We start from the raw sequence: 22,870 nt of genomic DNA, 5'->3' as shown, positions 1-22,870 counted from the left end.
CCTACAGTGCGAGCTGTGACAACTTGAACACTGAACTCTCCACCCTTGCTTCTCAGATCTGGACTACACAACAGCTCTTTCCCTGCTCATGCTGAGGGCCTAAGAAAAGGTGATGCATGATTAAGCAAACTACTTAATGTACCAGGCATAGAAGTAGGTCTCCCAAATGCTTTTCCATCAGGACATCATATATGTATATGCATATGTATGGGCCTACTATCTGAAGCTTGAGGTGGGTGGGAGGTCCTACTGTCTCTCTCTCTCTCACACACACACACACACACACACACACACACACACAAACCCGCCACCCTCCCCCCCCACCAGCATGCCTGGTATTTTTGCTCCTTACACTGATGCAGCACAACTTGTCACTTTGTGCTATCCAGTAATTTAACCATGAATTCAAGGCCCCACTTCTGGTCAAGATGGAGGTGTAGGTAGACAAGCTTCACCTCCTCATGCAACCACAGAAAGGAATTAAAACTAAATCTCAAAACACGTAACACCCATAACGGTCGGAAAATCAAACTATGGAAGTCTGACAACCTAGGATTTAAAGAAACTACCTTCATCCAGATGGGTAGGATGTGTGGAGAGGCAGACACAGAGCGGAGAGGTGAGGAGACATGGTGTGGTGTGGAGGCAGCAGCGGAGGAATGGGCATGGGCAATCCCACATTCACGTGTAGTGGGTAAAAATCAGGAGGGACACCTTGGGAGCAAGCGATCCCAGCCCCAGGCCAGGCCGCACAGCCCAGGGTTCCAGCCCTGGGAAGATAAACCCCCATAACTTCCTGCTGTAAAGACCAATGGCAGGCGGGGTGGTGGAAGAAACAGCCAGGTTTCTCAGGAAACTTAAAGGGCCTGTACAGTCTTAAAATGTATGCAAACACACCCACTCTGGGATTCAACACCAAGATAACAGCTGGAAGGGTGCTAGTCACATATAAGGAGTATGTGAAGTGACTGGAAACAGGGCAAATGCCAGGCAAACCCCCAGAAGCCAGGCAGCAGCACGGTCCCATCTCCGAGCCCTCCCCCAACACAGAGCCACAAAAGGGGAGAAGCAGGTTGTCCCACCCTGGTGATTTTATAAGGCTCTACCCCACACAATTTACAAGTGCCTTTTACAGGGAGTCCAAGCAGCTCTACCAAATACACAGAAGCAAACACAGGGAGGCTGCCAAATTGAGGACAAAAGAAACATGGCCCAAATAAGAACAAAACCAAACCAGAAAAATAACTAAATAAAACGGAAATAGCCAACCTATCAGATGCAGCATTCAAAACACTGGTGATCAGGATGCTCAAAGAACTCACTAAATATGGCAACAACATAAAGAAAAAAATGAAGGTTACACTAAGTGAAATAAAGAAAAATCTACAGGGAACCAACAGGGAAGGGAAGGAAGCCGGGGTTCAGATCAATAATTTGGAACATAAGGAAGAAATAAACATTCAACTGGAACAGAAAGAAGAAACAAGAATTTTTTAAAAATGAGGCTAGAATAGGAAGGCTCTGGGACATCTCCAAATGTGCCAACATCCAAATCATAGGAATGCAAGAAGAGGAACAGTAAAAAACTGAAAACTTATTTGAAAAAATAAAGAAAGAAAACTTCCCTAATTTGGAGGAGATAAGACATACAAGTCCAGGAAGCACAGACAGTCCCAAACAAGTGAGACCCAAAGAGAACCACATCAAGACACATCATAATTAAAATGACAAAGATAAAAATAAATAAAATAAAATCACAAAGGTAAAAACATAGAGAATCTTAAAAGCAGCAGGAAAAAAGGAGAGAATTACCTAAAAAGGAGTTGCCATAAGACTGTCAGCTGACTTCTCGAAATACTGCAGGCAAGAAGGGACTGGCAAGAAGTATTCGAAGTGATGAAAAGCAAGGACCTACAATCTAGACTACTCTATTCAGCAAAGCTACACTATATAGAATGGAAGGGCAGAAAAAGTGATTCCCAAGCAACCAAGCCATTATCACATGAAATGTTAAAGGGACTTAAGAAAAAGACCAAAACTATGAACATTAAAAAGACAACAAATTCACAACTGTCAACAACTGAATCTAAAATAAAAAAGAACTAAGTAAAAAACCAGAACAGGAACAGAATCATAGGTATGGAGATCATTTGGAGGGTTATCAGCTGGGGGATGGGGGGAATGGGGGAAAAGGTGCAGGGATAAAGGAGCATAATTGGTAGGTACAAAATAGATCGGAAGATGTTAAAAATGGTGTAGGAAATGGAGAAAGCCAAGAACTTACACGCATGACCCGTGGACATGAACTAAGGTGGGGGCTGCCAGAGGGAAGGGACTACCAAGTGGAGCAGGGCAAAGGGGGGGAAAACTGGGACAACTTTAACAATGTAATAATAAAATATACTTAAAAAAAAAAAAAAAAAAGGAAAACTTTTCAGCCCTGAAAAGAAACTTCAAGACCCCTTTCAATGCCACAGGTTCAGTTCATAGTACCAAAAAAAAAAAAAAAAGACTGCTTTTACCACAGTAAATCAGTTGAGCACCCTATAGTCCTCCAATCAAAACTCAGATGCCTTCTTGCTTTCTGTTTCTGAAAGCAACAAATTCACCTTCTTAAGGAAGGGAGAAATCATTAAACATCCAACAATAAATGCAAATTGTTGCTGCTAAATCAAACCATGTAATGCTTGCCCAGTTAAATAAACATCAAACTTACGAGTCTTACATAGATTGATAGAGGAGAACAGATTTAAAGATTCTGGCTATTAGCAAGTGGGACAGTAAAGTTCAACTGCATTAAGGAGCAAGAGGCAGCAGCAGAAAGGGTTAGGAGCAGACAAAAGAGGTGACAGTCACTCCAAAGCACCGAAACTTTTCCATAGATCTCACACACAAGGAAGAATAATTTAATTGAGAAAGCCCTTCAAAGTGGAAAGTCAAGCTATTCCACATGAAGTGCTATTAAAGAAGCTGAAGGTGGGTACATATTTCCTTTTGCTAATATCAGAATATTTTCAGGCTAAGGTCTCTTGGCCTAGACCAAAACTGAGTAACTAGCTGCCAACATTTGACACACAGGACCATTTCCTTTTTAGTTAATGGGCCATCAGTTCCTGCATAGGGAAGTCTTGCCTTCCCTAACATTATACAATCCATTTACTTCCTCTACTTTAGTGACTTAAAATGTACCTTGGGGAGATACTACAGAACAGCAAATATGGAGCCAGGCCAACACTAGGCTTGCAGAAACGTAAGAAAAGGGATAGCATCTAAGACAAAGTTTAAAAAAGCAAACCCTAACAGGCATGTGTGTGTAAAAAGGAGGAAGGGGAGAAGGGACCCATCCTCTGTCAATTTGCTGAGGCAGATGGGCCCTGCTGTGAGAGCTGTCACCACCTGGGAAAAAAGCCAGTAGGTTGCCTCTTCGCTCCACAGTTACATATTAAGCCTGCAACTGTTTACGTTCAATCTCAGATACATTCTGTTCACCAGCTTCAGAGTTCCAAGTGCAGGTGCCCTCAGTTAATCATCCCAGCTCACTCCAGAGTCACTTCCAGCAGTGAAGGATGTTCCTTCCAGGCAGCCAGCCAGCCAGTTTTTTGTTTTTTGTTTTTTTGTCTGCACCACTCTGGTCCCTAAAGACTTGTTTAAAAGTTTGGTTTTGTTTAAAGTAGTTTCTTCAGATTAGAGGATAACAGTCACAGGGACAAATCTAGGACTTCAATTTGGACAACAAAAGAGAATGAATGAGAAACAAAGAAACAAACTCCTGGTGGTGGTAAAGTTTGGGTGGAACAAGGAATGGAGATGAATAGACTCAAAACACTTGGAGGAAAAATTATTTTATAAAGAAGTCCTAAGGTTACCTTCCAGAAGAAAAACCAACCTCATATTGACTTTGAAAAAACTATTTACTTTTTTCCAAATATTATTCCAAATATGTGTTTCATAGACAAGGGTCAATATGGGTTATAAATGTTCTATAGAAGAAAACATTTTTACAGACATTGGAAATAATTTTAATAAAAGAAAACATTCATATCTATCTAGATATGCCTATGTTACACAGGAAGATTTCCGTATCCAAAGTGCAAAGACAAAATGACTGTGGTCTTTCTTGCGACACAAAATACTGACACTCTCTCCTATAGCTTACTCGTCATTGTTTGTTGGGATGCTAAAAGGGTACTAGGGCTCCAGTGGACTGGGGCAGGGGGGTTTCATGCATGAGAATGAATTCAACTTATGAACAAACTGGCTTTAACCCCAGCCAAACCCAAAGTCCAGCCAGAGGCCCATTAGATATAAATATAATTGTAGTGTCACTTTTACAAGGCTGTGCCATTTTACTCTATGAAACCTAATCAATGCAAATTAAAGCTAAACATATGCCCATCACTAGTTCTGTCCTCATCCTATCCCAGTTTTATGAAGGCTCCATATTATAGCTCCAGTTCACCATGGGGCAAGGGGACCTTCCAAGTTCTCAGAAAGACCCATCCTATGTCCTCTGACCAAACCTTTCTTTACCCTGCCCTCCCACCTTCCACCCTGAGACAAGTCAATCTTACTAAAGAAGTAGGGCTTCTGTCTTTGTCTCATGGAAATTAGTTCTAAATAACACCAGAGAAAGGTCATTCCATGAGCAGCGTTTAGCTTAAGCCAAAGGGATGAGACCCCCACCCCAACCCGCCCACCAAAAATCATAATGAATTCCGTACTATCCCTGTAAAGATCTCCCATATACAAGTTCTCAACAACAGCATAAAGAGTTCCTATTACATTACTTGAGGAGGAGAGGAAGATATATATAGTTTTAAAACCCCCATGCACAATTAAAGTTGATTAAAATCCTGGAGAACGCTAAAAGTAGTAACAAGTACAGGAGGCTGCAGAGCAGAGAATACAGGTGCCCTTCCTTGCAGTCAGTAAACACTGTAAGTAACAGGAGGCATGGCTTCACTTGAGCATTGGAGAAGCAAAAAAGTTGCCCTGTCTTCCTAGGTTGGTGGCAGACTTGCTTTTACTCCCAAATCTAAAGAAAAAGAGAATAAAATGTTAAAGTATTCTATTAAAAAATGATAAATGAACAACTATAACATGACAATGTAATCAGCTAAAGGTAGAGACCCCTCAAAAACTATCCTGTAAGCTACTCTGTCATCTGAGATGAGAGGCAAAACAATGAAGACCTTTAGATGCTTTTAAATGGGAGACCCTTATGGCTCCAGGTTTCCTCTTAAAGTCTGGTCACTAGGTAAGGTCTAATTCAATCTTTCTTTCAATTAGCTTTAGTATGATGGGAAAGATCTAAGGGAGCAGTAATTTTTTACTTTCCTAAGAAGGCCAATTCCACATACCTGGGCGTGTTCCTGTTGAGGGTGGAGCGGACTCTCTGCGACAGGGAGCTGGATGAAGGAGTCTTGAGAAGCTGATGCTCAGGAGTGGTCACAGGCCCCAGCAAACTCACTTCAGTCAAAGTTAAGACATATTTTTACAGGAGGGGAAAAAAAGAAAGTACCCTCGTAAGTGGCTAGTTTTAAGCTGGAATTCTGTGAAGCACTTAAGAGCTAAGGCGAGAGACCCAGCCAAGTCTCAGAGATCATTTTTGTCATCAGGTTGTAACATAGCAGTGTATCTTTTGAACTATGGAGGCAACTGCTCAATGACTAGCTGACATTTCACTTCCTGATTTAGGACATCCTCAAACTCAAAACTTCACAAATCTAACATCAGACCATTCGATTTTTACCTGTACTAGAAAAATAATACATTCCCTTATAATGAAAGAACAGGTCTCCAATGCCAGTGATGCTGAAATGAAACCAGCCTCATACATTTTTGGTGGCAATACAAACTGGCAGAGCTCTTACAAAATCAAGTTGGTAAAACATATCAAGAAACACAGTAAGAATAAATGATATATAAATTAATGTAAATCTGTATTTTAAAAAATTTCCATATGGGTAAAGAACATAAAAAAGTCAAAAAGAAATCAGGATAGCAGAACTGTACAAATTTTCCTTTAATGTTAGAATTCTCAAAATGAATTTAATTCTTACTGAAGAATATGAATTTTTTTTGAAGAATATGAATTTTAAACAACTCTAGCAAAAGCAAGGAGAGAGCACACGACCAAAAGTGGAGAGGGAGCCAGTTCCTTTAAAAAGCACAACTCGGGCCTTACCTTTAATATCTGGTGTCTGTGGTGTTGAAAAGGCATTTGTGTTTTCAATGACATGCACGGGGTCAATGTTCTCTTGTTCCACCATCATGAACTGACTCCAGTATTCCAGGGGCAGGGAAAGCAAGCGTTCTATCACCTACAAGTCACCAAGTATGTTAGCAAACTTCCAAATCTCAGGGCTTACCTCTCACCAGTCTCATGTTATCATGTCACACAAGTTCATATACACACACACGCTTGCCTACCTTGGGTTGACGCTTGATATCCTGTAACATTGTCACTGGATCTGGATTGGGCACAGCATGGGCAACTATTGTAGGGCCAAAGACTTTAGCCAGATTGGCAACATCCATTTTAGTGTTTGGGCTCTGAGCCACTCTAAGCAAAAGAGTTTTAAATTAGAATACTTGCTCCTCCACTTAAACACAGACTAAGATATAAGTTCTACAAGGAAACAATTCACTTCCCTAACACACAAACCACATTACCTTCCCTTGGAAAATTCCCTAACTCCCAGCAACAACTTTCTGCTCTGCTCACCTCTGCAAGTGAATCATGAGGAAAGCTAATGTGTCTCTGTTGGCCTGGGGCAGTTCACCAACAGCCTGGTACATGGCAGCTATGCTGTTGTCCTCATCTGTAATTTCTGCAAATGAAAAGAAAGCACCAAGTGGCCTAAGACTTCTTTCCCTTGACAGCAGGCTTCCAAGTTATCGACCACAAAGTCTCATCTATACAGTAAACTTCTGAAACTTCTGATTAGGTTCATGACTGCATCAGACTCTAGTTTCATTAACAAGCAGGATACTGACCAACAGTTCAATATTAGAAATCAGAACTTTTAAAAGCCAGCTCTTGCAGTTAGGGAAGGCAGCTAGCCAGGAAGGCAGATATACAACTGCTCTGACTTTAATTATCAAAAAGGTACTTGTTCATAAAACAAATTTATGGGCCTACTGTGTGCCAGGTACTATTGGAGGAGGTAGTCAAAAGGCAAATATCTACCAGATATTAACACATGTAATAAAATAAAGCAGGCCAGAAGCTAGAATGCTATTATTTTAGACAAGGTGGTCAGGAAAGGTATATCTGAGGACAAGATATCCATAAAGACACCTGAAAGAAATGGAGCAAATCATGCAAATATCATTTCAGGCCGAGACAATAAACTAATATAACTGGAAAGGAAAGAAAGAAGAGAAGGGTATAAAAGGAAATGATGTTGCAGATATAACCAGGAACCAAATCATGCAGGGCCTTTGGGCCATGCTAAGGACTGTGGATTTATTCTACCAATGAAGGGAAGCCACTGAAAGATACTGAGGACAGAACAAACATCATATAATTTAAATTTTAAAAGAACCATTCCTGCTTCTGTACGAGGATCATACCATAGAGAGCAAAAGGAGAAACAGAAAAATCAGTAGGTTCTTACATCACTCCAGAGAAAGAGATGTTAAGAGTGGTAGTAGTAGAACGAGTGATAAATTTAAAATTTCAGCTATATTTTATAAGATCTTTGTGGACAAGATTTACCAATGGACTAAATGTGGGGTGTGAGGAAAAGGAATCAAAAGATGGTTTCAAGTTCAAAAGGACAATCTAAAACTTGACCAAACAACAAAGAGCAACAACAACAACAAAACCTGTTAGAGCCGTATACAGTTTAGACAGGGAGAGGACAGGCATGGGCAATAAGGATATAGTTATTTATCAAAGTATTTCAGTATCTACTATTTTCAGGCACTTTACGAGGTGGGAATAAAACTGCAAATAAGAGTAAAAAATTCCTGCCCCTTGTGGGATTCACACTCAAATATTAAGATCTGCCTGTACCTGCTGCTTCCATAAAGGTCTTGTTTAGCCGAAAGGTCAGAAGGGGTTCTTTGAGGTTTCGAAGGAAGTCTTTCAGGAGGCTACAGATAGCATGGATATCATCCACTTTGCTGAGGAGGGGTACAGTTTTCACTCTGAAAAATTTCTCTTTCAGTTCTTTTACTGTCCGGTCGCAGCCTGAGACCCGATACAGGCCTGTCTATTAGTAAGATGATACTTTCAGTAAACAAGCTCGACAGTGTTAACACAAGTAACAAATTCACCCTCTCCTAAATTTACACTTACCTCGCTCAGCCCTCTTTGCTCAATCTCATTTACGCAGTGGACAATTATGGAGGGGATCATCGGAGAGGTCTGGGACACATAATCTGCCAGCATTCCCTGAAAAGGCAAAGTTCTAAATTATCATTTATACCACTTTGACCAGCAGATCTAGACCAGTGGGCAAAACCATTTCCAGACTAATACTTGGGATGGGACATCATGTCTACTTTTAAATTTCTATTCCAAATGCATACATTAGAACAGAGACACTCAATTATTTTTCCTACCTCCACACCAGACTGATTTATGGTCAGAGATACAACACTCTTCGTGAACAAGTAATAAAACCCCTAGCTACAACTGCATCCTTGCTTCTCTTCCACTCAAGGGCATCAGAAAACAAGCAATAATGAGATTGCAGGTATAGCCTTTAATATAAATTAATTTATTACTTTAAAAAAGAAAACCTTTTAAATTATTCTTACTAAGGAAAATTAACACAACTCAACTGATTGTGACACAAACCTACCTGTTTGTGTAGGGGAAAACTCCACTGTACTATACCAGAATACAGAAGACTTGTAAAAAAAAAAAAAAAAAAAAAATCTTTGCATAGAGAAGAACTCTTAAGATTAGGAAAAAATAACATTTGATTTGCTGGGAGCTGGGTAGCAGCTTGGTCATTTTGCTTTGATTTGATTCTTCCTAATGTTGCTTGTATAATAAATACTTTCTTAATGTATTGAATTGATTTTTAGAAATAAGCAACCTATCCTTAATAGCCTAGTATGGAATACCTCTGTAATGTAAGAGAAAGAATATTCATTCACAGATAAAATGTGATGTCAGCTGGGACTTGATTCAAAATTATTCACTAGACAGGGCTAGGAGGAAGAGATGGAAGCATTGATAAATCAAGACCAGACATGAATTAGTAATGATGGAATTTGAATGATAGAAACCAGGAATTAGTTATACTAATCTCTCTACTTTTGTATATGTTTCAAATTTTACACAATAGGATAAGCTGGGGAGGGGAAGGGAGAGGAAAGAAGAGACAAGGAAGGGGAGAGAGGAAAGGAGAGGACGGAAAGAAGAAGTGTGAGGATGGAAGAAGGGAAGGAGAGAAAGAGTGGGAGGGAGGGCGGGTATGGAAGAGCAGTTTGGTCTAGAAAGGTTTTGAAAAAGACAAATCCAAACAGGACTAGTCTGCAAGTTAACATTTTATCATTTCTACTCATTATTAATGGGCGGAAACATACTTGGCATCATTAATTCTAGAACCAAAACTGACATTCAGCTTTAGAAAAGCTAAGAAGCCCTAACACAATGATGCTTCCCACAGGTCGTACCTCTCCAATCTTAACAGGTGTTCCTAGCAGGGTAGGAATGCAGGGAAGGGGACAGCGGTCCCGACATTCTGGATGAGAGACCACACGACAGTCTCGACACTTCAGAGACAACTTGCCAAATTTTATCCGCTTTCCACATGGAACACAAGATTCGGGTTTAATAACCTGAGGATGAAATGGGGCAGAAGGAATAGAGCGGTATGAATTACAAAATTATCAACATCGTCAACTAACATTTACTAAGCACTTAACATGTGCTAAACAACTAATTCTTTTACACATATCTGCTTGTTTAATTCTCACAGTAATCCTATAAAATAGGTTTGGTTTTAAGGAAACAGAAGCAAAGAAGAAGTCAAGTAACTTGCATAAGGCCACCCAGCTGTAAGGGGACAGCGCACAGCAGTGGACTGAACTTGTTTACAAAGAGCCGGAAAAACCTCCATTTTACCTAGGCCACTGTCATGTGGCTCAAACAAGTTAGTTAATTCCTCTGAGCCTGTCAGTTTGCTTGGGTTTTTATGCGGAAATCAAATGGGACAAAGTGAAAATATGCTATTATTTAAGCACAAAACATAAATATATATCACAAAAAGTATAAACAACTCCTTCTGAAAAGTCGCTTTCTTTGAATTTACTATTACTCACAGAATGGAAAGCTACACCCCTTCTATAATTCAGTAGTGACCCCTGGAGAGTGGGATTGGAAGGCGGAGGGAAATTCAACATTTAACTTTGTAACGCTATGCTATTTAAATTTGTTCCTGGTGTATGTTAGTTTCACAATTAAAAAATTAAAGGTGCTCAAGAGAAGAAGGAGCAATCCCAGATTTACCGTCTTGGAGACGAAGTCATGCAGGCGCACCCCTCCACTGCTCTGTGGCGTGCTGGGGCCGTCCGCCTCAGCTCGTGGCTCCTGCTGCCTGCTGCTCAAGGTGGAGTCGCTGTTCCAAGGCTGTAAAGCACCTAGAAAACAAGCAACCTTAACCTCGGTCTTAAGTATTTTGTTCCCTCTGAATTTTAGACCCAAATGTAGTATAATGGTAGATAAGCAGTAATCTATAACCATAATCAGAAGCAAATAAAAATGGCTATGCAAAAAAGGAAAACAAAAAGACAGCAAGAATAACGAGGTATGCGCTAGTGGCATAGGCCAGGCTGGCAACCTAAGGTAGAACTTGACACAGGGCTCTGGCCCTCGGTAAGCAGCAGTGACAAACTACCCAAAACATCCAACCCCTGCCTCAGAAGAGTTCTAAGAAACCAATTCTCCCAAATTTTACCAGTTGTTTACACAGACAACTCAGCCACAAACCCAGCGGACCTGTTTTCCCTCGGCTTCTCGTCCAGCATGGCACAGTTTCAATAGTGGATGTAGCTTCAATGGGCCCACCATCATTAGGAACAGTCACTGTAGTTTTTGCAACTATGGATTCATTCCCCTGAAACAAAGTTGTAATGAGGGAAGGAGGAACATCTGAATCTAACTTCTCCTCCACGATAGGGTTTTGGAATGCATGAAAAACTCCTTTGTCCGGACTTAAGGCCCTACCCAAATCGCTATTAAGTCAAAATCTCATACTTTAGAAGAGAAATATAGGTTGCATGGATATACATACAAGCAACTAAGAATCAAGCGTAAAACTGAAGGTTGTTTATGTAATCAGACTAATTCCATTTATATGGGTGATAAGGATCCTATTACATAAAAAACTCTCACCAACACCTCTCTCAAAATAACGCTGCAATGCTGACACAAAATGTTTAATACTTGGGGCCACTACCCTTTGATGCATTCAAGACCACAATTCTTTTGGTCTGACTTTTCTTACCTGGTCTACTGTGGAGCCAATGGAACGAGTTTTCTTTATAGGTCCAGGGGGACCATCAATGAACTGTCGACTACTGGATCGCTAGAGAGGGGGCAAACACCAATAACTTAGTGCCAAGCAGAAGATCTGAAGCACAGAAGATAAACTTATTACATTAGACAATTTGGATGCAAATCCCAGGTTCTAGAGCTACAGTAAATAACAAATAATGTGCTCTCTCTCATTGTCTATTTCCACATGAAGCTTAAGTGATACCAACACAAACTGCCTTTAGTGCCCTTGAAGAAACAAGTAAGCGTTGGAAAAATTTAGATGACAGCACCAGAAAAGGGAGAGCTGTAATCCTATCCAAGGACATGAAGTCTTCAGAAACATTTTAAGTACCCTAAACAAACACACAAAGATAGTTCTCTGCATATCTCATCATACATACATTTCATTTGAAGTTTATAGTAGAGCACCAAAGTCCTGCATAAAAACCCACATGACAATTCAAAATAAACTTAAGTATATCCTTTTCCACATGATGAATGAGGTGAGAATGGCTCGGAACAGTAAAATGGGACAGGATTCTGTCCTGAGTTACTACCTCAAGGAACAGCAATACCACCCCCAGCATGAAATCACTTGGAAGGTATTCAACAATGGCTAGAGCAACATGTCAGGAATGCAGTATCATGGCAGAATTTCCAGAGGAAACTCTTTCATTACTTTAATTTTTTTTTTTTTAAATACATACCCTCTTTTCTCTCTTCTTCAGTTTGAAAGTCTTTACCAAAGAAGGATCCCAATCCTGTTGACAAATTATACTGTATTAATTTCTTTCTTTGGTTAGGCCTCCTCTAAACCCTGTACAAACAAATTTACAGAGAACTCTAAAAGGCTTCTTCAGTCAGACTCCCTAACTTACAATTCAGGGAGAGGAGAAAAGAGAGTCTCAAGTATTGTAGCTATAAAGCTGTAGTAAGTGAACATGTTTTCTTTCCAAAATTGAAGCTATTATAATAGAATCAGGAATCAATACCACAGAGGCAAGAAAAGGTTAAAGAATCAACTCCTGTCGTGATTATTTCCAGAGCCTGGTCCTTTGTTTCTGATTATTTTTGTAATTAGTTTTAGAACTTACAGAATGTTAGGAACTATACTGATCATGTTAGATGTCTTTTGCTCTTAAGGGATTGTTATTGTCTAATCAGATGTTTCGTACAAAATATGGCCATTTAAAAAGTTCTAGTTTAGGTTTTACTTCTCTCAATCATCTCCCTTGGGCCCTAAAAACATTCACCACTGAAGGATTATTTGTCTTTTCCTGTTGCCTAACTTCCCTTCACTTAGTTTAACCATTTACATTAATTTTTAGTAGTGTGACTTTCTTACTCCTAGTAATTCCTGAAAACACAAAATCCAGAAGGTTGTCTATAGCATATTGTAGCTTGGCTAAATAAATTTAACTTCTCCAATTCATGGTCAAATATTTTAGCTTCTCGTTGTCTGATTCAGCTTCAGTTACAACAGGTATCATACCATAGGTCTACTTCCAAAAGCAGTTAATAATATGCTCTAGTTTTAGTATATATCCCAGATCTGTCCTATATCATTCCTTATTTCAAAAAGGTGATAACAAATATTTATACCTACAAAATGGCGATTATTTCCTTAGCCAAACTCTGAATTTGGCCAAAAAACTCCTAGCCCATGTAATAAGTAGCTGTCGCTTGTTTTGCTATCATCAGAAAACCAGCTTCCAATAACCTTCTGATTTATATTTTGTTTGCTAGCTTTCAGCCAGGAAAACCAATAAACTACCTGTCTCCTGAACACTGAAGATTGAAATATCAGATGACCTTTCATGCAGAAACACTACCATAAGTTAAGAGAAGGGTGCTGCCCCACAAGAGCAGGGTAACAAAGAGCTTAGACATACTAACCATTATTGATCAAAGCATTATATAGGATCTGGAAACTTTCATCAGTCTTCAAGCTGAAGCTCTAGAGCACTGGTTTTCCTTCTAATTGTGAAATATAACTAAGTTTTCCTCAAGAACCAAATTAATTCAGAAATAAGACATAAGTCTATTCTCCCCAAGAGCAACAAATAAGCCCTACCTGAATAGAATTTTGCTAATTTTTTTATTGCTAGTTGGGGTTTTATTAAGTCAAGATATAATAAATTAGTACACACAGCTCACAGATCCATTAAACAAATTTAACCTTGTGCCAAATCCTGAATTCTATCATCTCATTTCCAGAAACTAAAAAAATATATCAGCCAGTCTCTTATAGTTTGTGTGGATTTATACTATAAAATGCTACCTCAGTATTTATAACATATTAATTAATAACATAATAATAAAGAAATTCCATAGTAATAAAGGATTGCAGAGATATTGCTGAGGGAGCAGGAATATGAATGATTCTCAGAGATCAAACGTTCATTACCAGTGAGTCATCAGTCTTGTCAAAGCTGATATCTGATAAAATGGAACCAGATTCATCAATGGTTGACAGTCTAGATGAGTGAAACAATACAAAGTTAGATACAGAAGGCTACAGAGAACAAAATCTACAAACTCCCGCAACAAGTTCCCTAACAGGTCAGGGAACATCAGCAATTTCACAGCAATGCCTTCCCTGTGGAGATAACTCCAAGCTCAAACCCCAGCTGTGGTGGGTTGCTTTTTAAGGTTTCACAAAGGACTGTGTGTGCATGTGTGAGTCCACATGCAGCACAGTTGCTTTTTCAGCAAAGGCCTTATAACTACAGCTAAAAATTATAGTCAGGAGTATGGGTTCTATTCCCTACTGAGTTTGTACTACAGGCTACTAAAAGATTCACAAGGCAGGAGAGTGGAGTTTAATTTGATCCCAACTGTGGTTGCTTTCTATAAAAGAGAGTATTACCCAACATTAGTTTTCTAAGAAATTAAGCCCGTACATCTTCTTAGTTATAAAGATTCCACATAAAACAACCAGGCGACAAAACAAATAGCTTTAAGAGTGCTGATCTTTTCCTACATATTGTACTGGAGGTGTTAAGTTCAAAGCCTGGTTAAGACTATTTTAAAAAGGGATTCAGTGGAACCAACATTATTGTCTGGTCTTGGCTCACAGAAGGCCTTTCTAAACCAGAAGAGCTACAAGAGCTCTCTGGAGAGTAAACACTGAAAGTATTGCTGAACTACCACTTTCACCTTTAGGTTTCTTCGCAATCTGCAGGATTAGTTACTGAGGTGCAATTTAGCACCGATGTCAAAATTTTACCCATGGTGAAACAACATCCTAAGGAAAGATTTTTTTAACAACTGTTAAAATAAAAGAAATAGGGAGGTCCTTGTGCCTTTATTTCCCACCCACCCTTCCTCCAAAGTCTTTCTCTGCTTTATTCAGCACACACTCCAGAAGCAGTATATTTAAGAGTTAAGATAACAAGAACTTCTGACAGCTGTGCTACTTGTGATCAGATAACAAGAGATGCAGTTCCCCCACCTTTTGTTCCCAGCGTTGCCGATGGATGGTTGGCCTCTGTTGAGAAAAGCCAGAGCTGACTTTTGCTCCTCGCTTAGTTGAATGCTGACAGATGTGTCACACATGAGCATCTCTCGAATCAGCTGAATCTGTCTTTCCTATAGACCAAAGCAGAGTAAAAACATTCTAACTAACCAGGGGAGAAAGCTTCACCTCAAATTTATGGGATGGGCAGACCAGAAAACATTAAAATCCAGCATTATGCAAATGAGCCGTCAGGAAGCCTGCTACACTAATAGCATATTAATTCATGTCAAGCCCAGATTGTGTCTCTGATTTCTGACTGGTAAAATGAACTCCATCTAGAGTAGTGAGGTTTCTGCTACAAGACTTTTGGATCAAACTGCTAATCCAAGAGGACAGGGTATTGCAAAATGAGAGTCCCAAAATAGATTTTGCATAGCAAAAACACTTTAGTGTCATTTTATCAGGATAATTATTGGCTGCTTCTACAGATCAAAGCAGTCACCCACCTTTCTAAATGGTGGAGCAAAATGTATTAAAATGCATACAAAGCTGTGACTCACTAGAACTAGACAACCTGAGCTTACTGAGGCATCTAGCACTGTACCAAGATGGATTAGTGCCTCCTAGTAAAGGCTTTCTTTCCTTTGTACCGTGACCCACCTTGGTACATCAAAATGAAAGTGTTCTGTGTTAGCCACATCGCTCAATTTGTTGAATAGAAACCACCGACTAGTTATACCAATCTCTCTATTTTTGTATGTTTTACCCTGAATTAGCAGTAATAGTGAAGAAAAGCCTTACAGTTGTCTTACCTGTATCAATGACAAAGTACTAGCTATTAATATAAGGATGAGAATATTCTGGGTGGCATGAAAGATGGCCAATTGTCTTATGACAGATCAAGTATATTAGGATTTCCCTGCCCTTCCCCCTAATTTTAATTCTTTAAATTCTCATTTGAAATCTAATAAGTAGTCATTTCAAGTCTAAAGGAGGAAATAATTTAAATTTCAACCTATAGAGAACAAGATTCCTAGGCTGCCAATTTCAGCTCCAATAATGAACAAGTTGTCAATGGACAGGCTACTTGTAGTTCTCTAATGTGGGTGTGTCTGGCAAGTGGAAACATCAGACGATGCTTGCCCCTTCCCCACCCCGCAGTTCTAGCATAGAAAATACACACCAGCTTTTCACAGTCGGCCTCGGCTCGCTGTCTCCGTTTGATCTCTACATCCACCTGATTGCGTGCATGCTTCAGCTTAACATCCAGAGCGCTGCGCTCAGTCTCTGCTTTCATCAAAAGGTCCTTGTATTTCCCCAGCTCGTGGTCCGTTCTCTGCCACTTTTTACGGAAATCCTCAAAGTCCTTTGCCAATTGGATGAATTCTAAAGAAGGCGGGGGGACACTTTAATAATTCAAGCCCAAAACAGAGTATAAATGCTTCGTAAGTAAGTCCTCTGGTTAGTTTTACTCCAAATACATAATTAAGGGACCAGCTAAATGATGGGCAAAACCAACCAAGAGCAGACCCTGGATATACATTCATTGCTCTAGACAGACAGCTTTGTGGGGCGCAATTCCTGTTTCAATAGGCCACTTACATTAGCTTAGCCAGTGGCATCTGCTATGGAATAAGTAACTCATTAGTCACCTGGCTCCAGATGTAACACTGACAATGAGAGCTCCTGAACAGAAGGCAATCAAAGGGGGATACCTTTGGGGCAGCTGTCACACACCAGGACAGTTCCAGCTATAAAACCAAAACAGCCTCCTTTAGAGTCATACATTGCTGTGCCAGAGAGATGTTAAACAGCAAATTCAAATGTAACTATTATAATATGCTCCAGTAGATGTAGATTAATATTACAGATGTCTAGGCCTACAATGCCATTCAGCTATATAATTATACAAATATTGATTTGAAAGTAAAAAGCCAATTTGCTTTTGCTGTTTAACACTGCCCTGCAGGGTACATAAACATTCCAGTTGGAAAGATCATACTAGCTTTGGGTGAGTCACTGATAGCAGAGAATACAGACTTTCTTCAAATGTCTGCAAAGACAGCATCACTTTCATGGAAGCACCTCAAAGCATGAAAACCCTAGTGGCATTCATTCTTAGCATCTGCTATCGGCAAAGACTTTTCTTCTACAATGCCTTACTATTTCCCATTTAATCTCAATCTATCTCTAAGCATCACTTTCCACCAGTACCGTGAGGGAAGTTTCAAAGGTGTACATCTGTTGTTGGTCTAACTAACCCAGTTTACATCTGAAATTAGGGTAAATCCACACAAGCCTAGCAGATTCTTAGGTAGTAAGAGCATTTTTCTTATTTGAGTTTAACCTTAGAGCACAGAAACAATATAGTACCCATTTTTTGTTTTTTTAAAGATTTTGTTTATTTATTTTCAGAGACAGGGGAAGGGAGGGGAAAAGAGAGGGAGAGAAATATTGATGTGTGAGAGAAACATCAGTTGGTTTCCTCTCACACACCCACAACCAGGGATGCGGCCCTCAACCCAGGCGTGTGCCCTGACTGGAAATCAAACTGGTGACCTTTAGGTTCACAGGCCGGCACTCAGTCCACTGAGCCACACCAGCCAGGGCAATAGAGTGCCCTTTTAAAGCAATTTGAATAATGTGACTAAATTACAAACTTACAAATTAAAATTAGGGTACCAATTCAATCCACAAAAACAAAGTCTTACACGTAAGGAATCATCAGATTTTAGCAACCAAAGATTGTAGTAAAACATGATATTATGACCTAGTTATCATAGACAATGCACATATCAAGGACTATATAAAAAACAATAGTTTTAAATGATACACTGGTTCAGTTAACAGTTCAGAACACATTACTAAGGTATTTTTCTTTCTTAATTTAAAGAAAACAATCAATAAATGAGTGGATCAAAAAACTATGGTACATTTACACAATGGACTATTACACGGCAGAAAGAGCTACTACCCTTCACGACAGCATGGATGGAACTGGAAAGCATTATGCTAAGTGAAATAAGCCAGGTGGTAAAAGACAAATATCGTATGATCTCACCTATAAATGGAACCCAATCAACAATATTTTCACCAATATGTCCCCTAGAGCAAGGGACATAAAGGAAAGAATAAACAAGTGGGACTTCATCAAAATAAGAAGCTTCTGCTCAGCTAAAGAAAACATCAGCAAAATGTAAAGGGAACAGACCATATGGGAATATATATTTGCCAATGATACCTCGGACAAGGGTTTGATCTCCAAAGTATATAAAGAACTCACATGACTCCATTCCAGGAAGACAAACATCCAATTAAAAAAGAGGCAAAGGACCTGAACAGACGCTTCTCCAAGGAGAACATACAGAGGGCCCAGAGACATATGAAAGGATGCTCAGCATCACTAGTCATCAGAGAAATGCAAATTAAAACCACAATGAGATACCACTTCACACCGGTCAGAATGACCATCATAAATAAATCAACAAACAATGGGTGCTGGCGAGGTTGTGGAGAAAAGGAACCCTAGTGCACTGTTGGTGGGAATGCAGACTGGTGCAGCCATTGCGGAAAACAGTTTGGAATTTCCTCAAAAAGCTAAAATGGAATTGCTTTTTGACACAGCAATTCCACTGCTGGGATTATACCCTAAGAATCTCAAAACATCAATTCAAAAGAACCTACGCACCCCAATGTTCATAGCAGCACAATTAACATTAGCCAAGTGCTGGAAGCAACCTAAGTGCCCATCAATAGATGAATGGATCAAAAAAGTATGGTACATCTACACAATGGAATACTATGCAGCAGAAAGAAAGAGCTACTACCCTTTGCGACACCATGGATGGAACTGGAGAGCATTATTCTAAGCAAAATAAGCCCGGCAGTGAAAGACAAATACCATATGATCTCACCTGTAAGTAGAACCTAATCAACAAAACAAACAAGAAAGATATAACCAGCACCACGGAAAGAAAAAACAAACCAACAGTAACGAGAGGGAATAGGGAGGAGGGTAACAGGGAAAAGAACGGGATGGGTCAAATCAAGGAATATGTATAAAGGGACCCATGGACAAAGCCAAAGTAGGGAAGGATTGAGGGTGAAAGGTTGGGGTGGGTGGGGCAAGGGAAAGTGGTGGTGGGAAAATGGAGACAAATGTATTTGAACAATAAAAAAAATTTTTTTTTAAAGTGCATTAGGGCAAGTTGTTAGGAGTTGGTGAAGATAGAATCCAACTGTACTGGAGAGAACTTTCCAGAGCAATTAGAAATGAAAAGTGACATAGAGTTTGCATTATTTTGTAAAATGAAGATAATCTAAAAATAAAAAATTATTTGCACAGGGAAAAAAAAGGAAAAATATATCCTTTTGCAAATTTAGTAATTTCAACACTATAAATTCAAAAGGAAGAAAACTAAAACCAAAGCTAGTTCTTAGCCTTGTTCACTGGCAATTCATCAGGCAGTACACTTATGGTTTGCGTATTTTCCTGATGTATTCAATATGTAATACCTCAATTTCAAAAAATAACAAGAAACACACTTTTCAACTACAGAGTCTAAAAACTTTCTAGCTCCACACTGTGGTCAATTAAATGTTTCTAAATATAGTGGTACATACACACTCAAATATTTAGGAAATTAAAAAACAATTTGAGAATGGAAAGATTTCCATTTGACCTAATTTTGCTGGTTTTTTGTTCCTTAGGATACTCCTTAATAAGTCTTATTAAGTTTAAGTTTTAATTCCTGTTTGTTGTTAATTGTCATACTTTATAGGTATTACTGAACTGGACAATGGAACTCAAACCAAATAAAGTATCAGTTCATTTCAAGGAATAAGTTCCTAACTTAATAATACAAATTATTAAATTACTAGTAGTTCAACTTAGTTTGTTAGTCATGTATGCAGATGTTCTGGTTTTGGCCTAAGTTATTATTTTTTATGTTCAATTCAGTTATAAATTAAGTTTGCTAAACTGGGTCAAAAAAGATACTTTAAACCAGAGACCAGGAAAAATTTTGATGGTGGAGATCAACAGATATGGCTTTTTTTTCCAGTTTGTGAATGACAATTTGACTTGGTACTAGTCCATCATGAAGACAGAGAATCAAAGCAGATCTATGAAATACATAGAAACAGAGTAAGCTAAAATGGGGAGACAAAGGAACAACCCCCAAAACAAAAGGAGGAATCATGTGGTGAATGCTGCGGGGAGAGAGGTGAAAGGAAACTAAATGGTAATGGAGAAAAAATACAATAAAGATTTTTAAAAGAAAGAGCCTTGGCTGGTGTGGCTCAGTGGATTGAGCACCGGCCTGTGAACCAAAGGGTCGCTGGTTCGATTCCCAGTCATGGCACATGCCTGGTTTGCAGACCAGGTCCCCAGTTGGGGATGCACGAGAGGCAATGACACATTGATGTTTCTCTCCGCCTCTCTCTCCCTCCTGTCCCCTCTCTCTAAAACTAAATAAATAAAATTTTTAAAAAATAAAAATAAAAAAAAAAGAAAATGAGGAATCCCCAGAAAAAGAGCTAAATGAAATTGAGGCAAGAAATTTATCAGACATAGAGTTCAAAGTAATGGTTATAAGGAAGCTAAAGGACCTTAGCAAGAATTACAAGGAACTTAGTGGGAACTAGATCAGCATGAAAAAGGACATGGAAACTCTGAATAAGAACCATTTGGAAATTAAGAATGTAATATCTGAAATGAAGAATACACTAAAAGGAATAAAAAGCAGGCTAGATGAAACAGAGGGTTGAATCAGTGACTTGGAAGACAAGGTAGTAAAAAACACCCAATCAGAGCAACTAAAAGAAAAACAACTTAAAAAGAATGAGGATGATTTAAGGGAATTTTGGGATAACATGAAATAAAACAATATTCACATCACAGGGATACTGGAAAGAGAAGAAAGTGAACAAGGGCTGGAAAACCTGTTTGAAGAAATAATGACAGAAAACTTTCCTAACTTGAAGGAAAAAGCACACAAGTTCAGGAAGCACAGAGTCCCAATAAAGATCAACCCAAAGAAACCCATAACCAAGACATATCATAATTAAAATGGTAAAGTTTAAAGACAAAGAGAAAATCTTAAAGGCAGTGAGAGAGAAACAGTTACCTACATGGGAGTTTCAATAAGACTGTCAGCTGATTTCTCAAAAGGAACACTTTAGGCCAGAAGGGACTAACATCAAGTGTTCAAAGTAATGAAAAGCAAGGATCTGCAACCAAGACTACTCTCTCATTTAAGGCTATCATTTAAAATTGAAGGCAAAATAAAGACGATCTTTAGACGAAAAAAGTCTAAAGGAGTTCATTAACACCAAACCAGCACTGCATGAGATATTAAAGGGACTCCTTTAAGAAGAAGAAATAGAGAGGGGAATATGGCTATAAAGAAATAAAATGGCAATGAATAAGTACCTATCAGTAATAACCTTAAATGTAAATGTAAACGCTCCAATCAAAAAACATAGGGTAGCAGAATGGATAAGAAAACATGGCCCATATATATGCTGTATACAAGAGACCCACCTCAGAACAAAAGATTTACACAGGCTGAAAGTGAAGGATTGGAAAAAAAAAATTCCATGCAAATGGAGATGAAAAAAAGCTGGGGTAGCAATACTTATATCTGACAAAATAGACTTCAAAACAAAAGCCATAACAAGAGACCAAAACGTCACTACACAATACTAAAGGGATCAATCCAACAAGAGGATATAACCCTTGCAAATATATGCACCCAATATGGGAGCACCTAAATATATAAAGAAAATCTTGGTGGACTTTAAGGAAGATATTGACAGCAATATAGTCACTGTAGGTAATTATAACACCACACTGTCATCAATGGATAGATCTTCAGGACAAAAAAAAAATCAATAAGGAAAGAACAACCTTAAACAATACACTAAATCAAAAGTATTTAATTGATATTTACAGAACATTTCATCTCAAAGCAGCAGAATACACATTCTTCTCAAGTACACATGGATCATTATCAAAGATAGACTACATGGTAAGGCAGAAAATGAGTCTTAACAAATTCAAGAAAACTGAAATCAAATCAAGCATTCTCTCAGATTTCAATGGCATGAAACTAGAAATTAACCTCAATTAAAAAAGTCCCAAAACATTCAAACACATGGAGGCTAGCACTGGTTGGTGTGGCTCAGTGGCTTGAGCATCGGCATGCAAAACAAAAGGTTGCCAGTTCGATTCCCAGTCAGGACACATGTCCCCAGTAGGGGGTGAGCAAGACGCAACCACAAACTGATGGTTCTCTCCCTCTCTTTCTCCCTCCCTTCCCCTCTGTCTAAAAATAAATAAGGGGGGGGGTGGGGTGGGGTTGTTTTTGGGAAAAAAAATTTAGTAAAATCTTCAAAAATGACTAAACTTTAACCAGATTCATCAAGAAAAATAGGACCCAAATTAATAAAATCAGAAATGAAGGAGGGACAGTAACAACTAATACCACAAAAATACAAAGGATTGTAAGAAAATACTATGACTAACTAGATATGCCAAGAAATTGGAAAACGTGGGAAAAATGGAAAAATTTCTAGAAACATACAATCTTCCAAAACTGAATCAGGAATAAGCAGAAAACGTGACTAGACCAATAACAACTAATGAAATTGAAGCAGTAATCAAAAAATCCAGCAAAGAAAAGTCCTGAACAAGATGGCTTCACAGGAAAATTTTACCAATCATTCAAAGAACTAACACCTATCCTTCTCAAACTATTCCAAAAAATTCAAGAAGATGGAAGACTTCCAAGCTCTTTTTATGAGGCCAGTATTATCCTAACTCCAAAACCAGATAAAGCACAACAAAGAAAGAAAACTATAGGCCAATATCCCTAATGAACATAGATGTGAAAATCCTCAACAAA

The 22,870-nt window shown here is 38.8% G+C and overlaps 1 protein-coding gene across 1 annotated transcript in view; it reads right to left on the bottom strand.

The window, feature by feature from the left end:
- Positions 1-4,723: 4,723 nt before the first annotated feature.
- Positions 4,724-22,870, bottom strand: part of RACGAP1 (Rac GTPase activating protein 1) — a 31,457-nt gene continuing 13,310 nt past the window's right edge. Inside the window, exons 3-17 of the mRNA XM_054590846.1 lie at positions 16,147-16,349; positions 14,958-15,094; positions 13,911-13,980; positions 12,211-12,264; positions 11,472-11,552; positions 10,964-11,081; positions 10,475-10,605; positions 9,640-9,804; positions 8,309-8,404; positions 8,024-8,222; positions 6,728-6,833; positions 6,433-6,565; positions 6,188-6,323; positions 5,361-5,469; positions 4,724-5,035 (exon numbers count right to left, since the gene is read on the bottom strand). Of these exons, the coding sequence (XP_054446821.1) occupies positions 4,960-5,035; positions 5,361-5,469; positions 6,188-6,323; positions 6,433-6,565; positions 6,728-6,833; positions 8,024-8,222; positions 8,309-8,404; positions 9,640-9,804; positions 10,475-10,605; positions 10,964-11,081; positions 11,472-11,552; positions 12,211-12,264; positions 13,911-13,980; positions 14,958-15,094; positions 16,147-16,349 (1,814 nt within the window). The 3' untranslated portion in view covers positions 4,724-4,959. The remainder of the gene's footprint in view (positions 5,036-5,360; positions 5,470-6,187; positions 6,324-6,432; positions 6,566-6,727; positions 6,834-8,023; positions 8,223-8,308; positions 8,405-9,639; positions 9,805-10,474; positions 10,606-10,963; positions 11,082-11,471; positions 11,553-12,210; positions 12,265-13,910; positions 13,981-14,957; positions 15,095-16,146; positions 16,350-22,870) is intronic.

The sequence above is a fragment of the Pteronotus mesoamericanus genome, unplaced genomic scaffold (genome assembly GCF_021234165.1).
Source record: "Pteronotus mesoamericanus isolate MK-2021 breed Mesoamerican mustached bat unplaced genomic scaffold, CSHL_Meso_final scaffold_21, whole genome shotgun sequence".
NCBI classification, from domain to species: domain Eukaryota; kingdom Metazoa; phylum Chordata; class Mammalia; order Chiroptera; family Mormoopidae; genus Pteronotus; species Pteronotus mesoamericanus.
The sequence above is the reverse complement of the archived record's forward strand: the minus strand, read 5'-3'. Positions and strand labels throughout refer to the sequence as shown.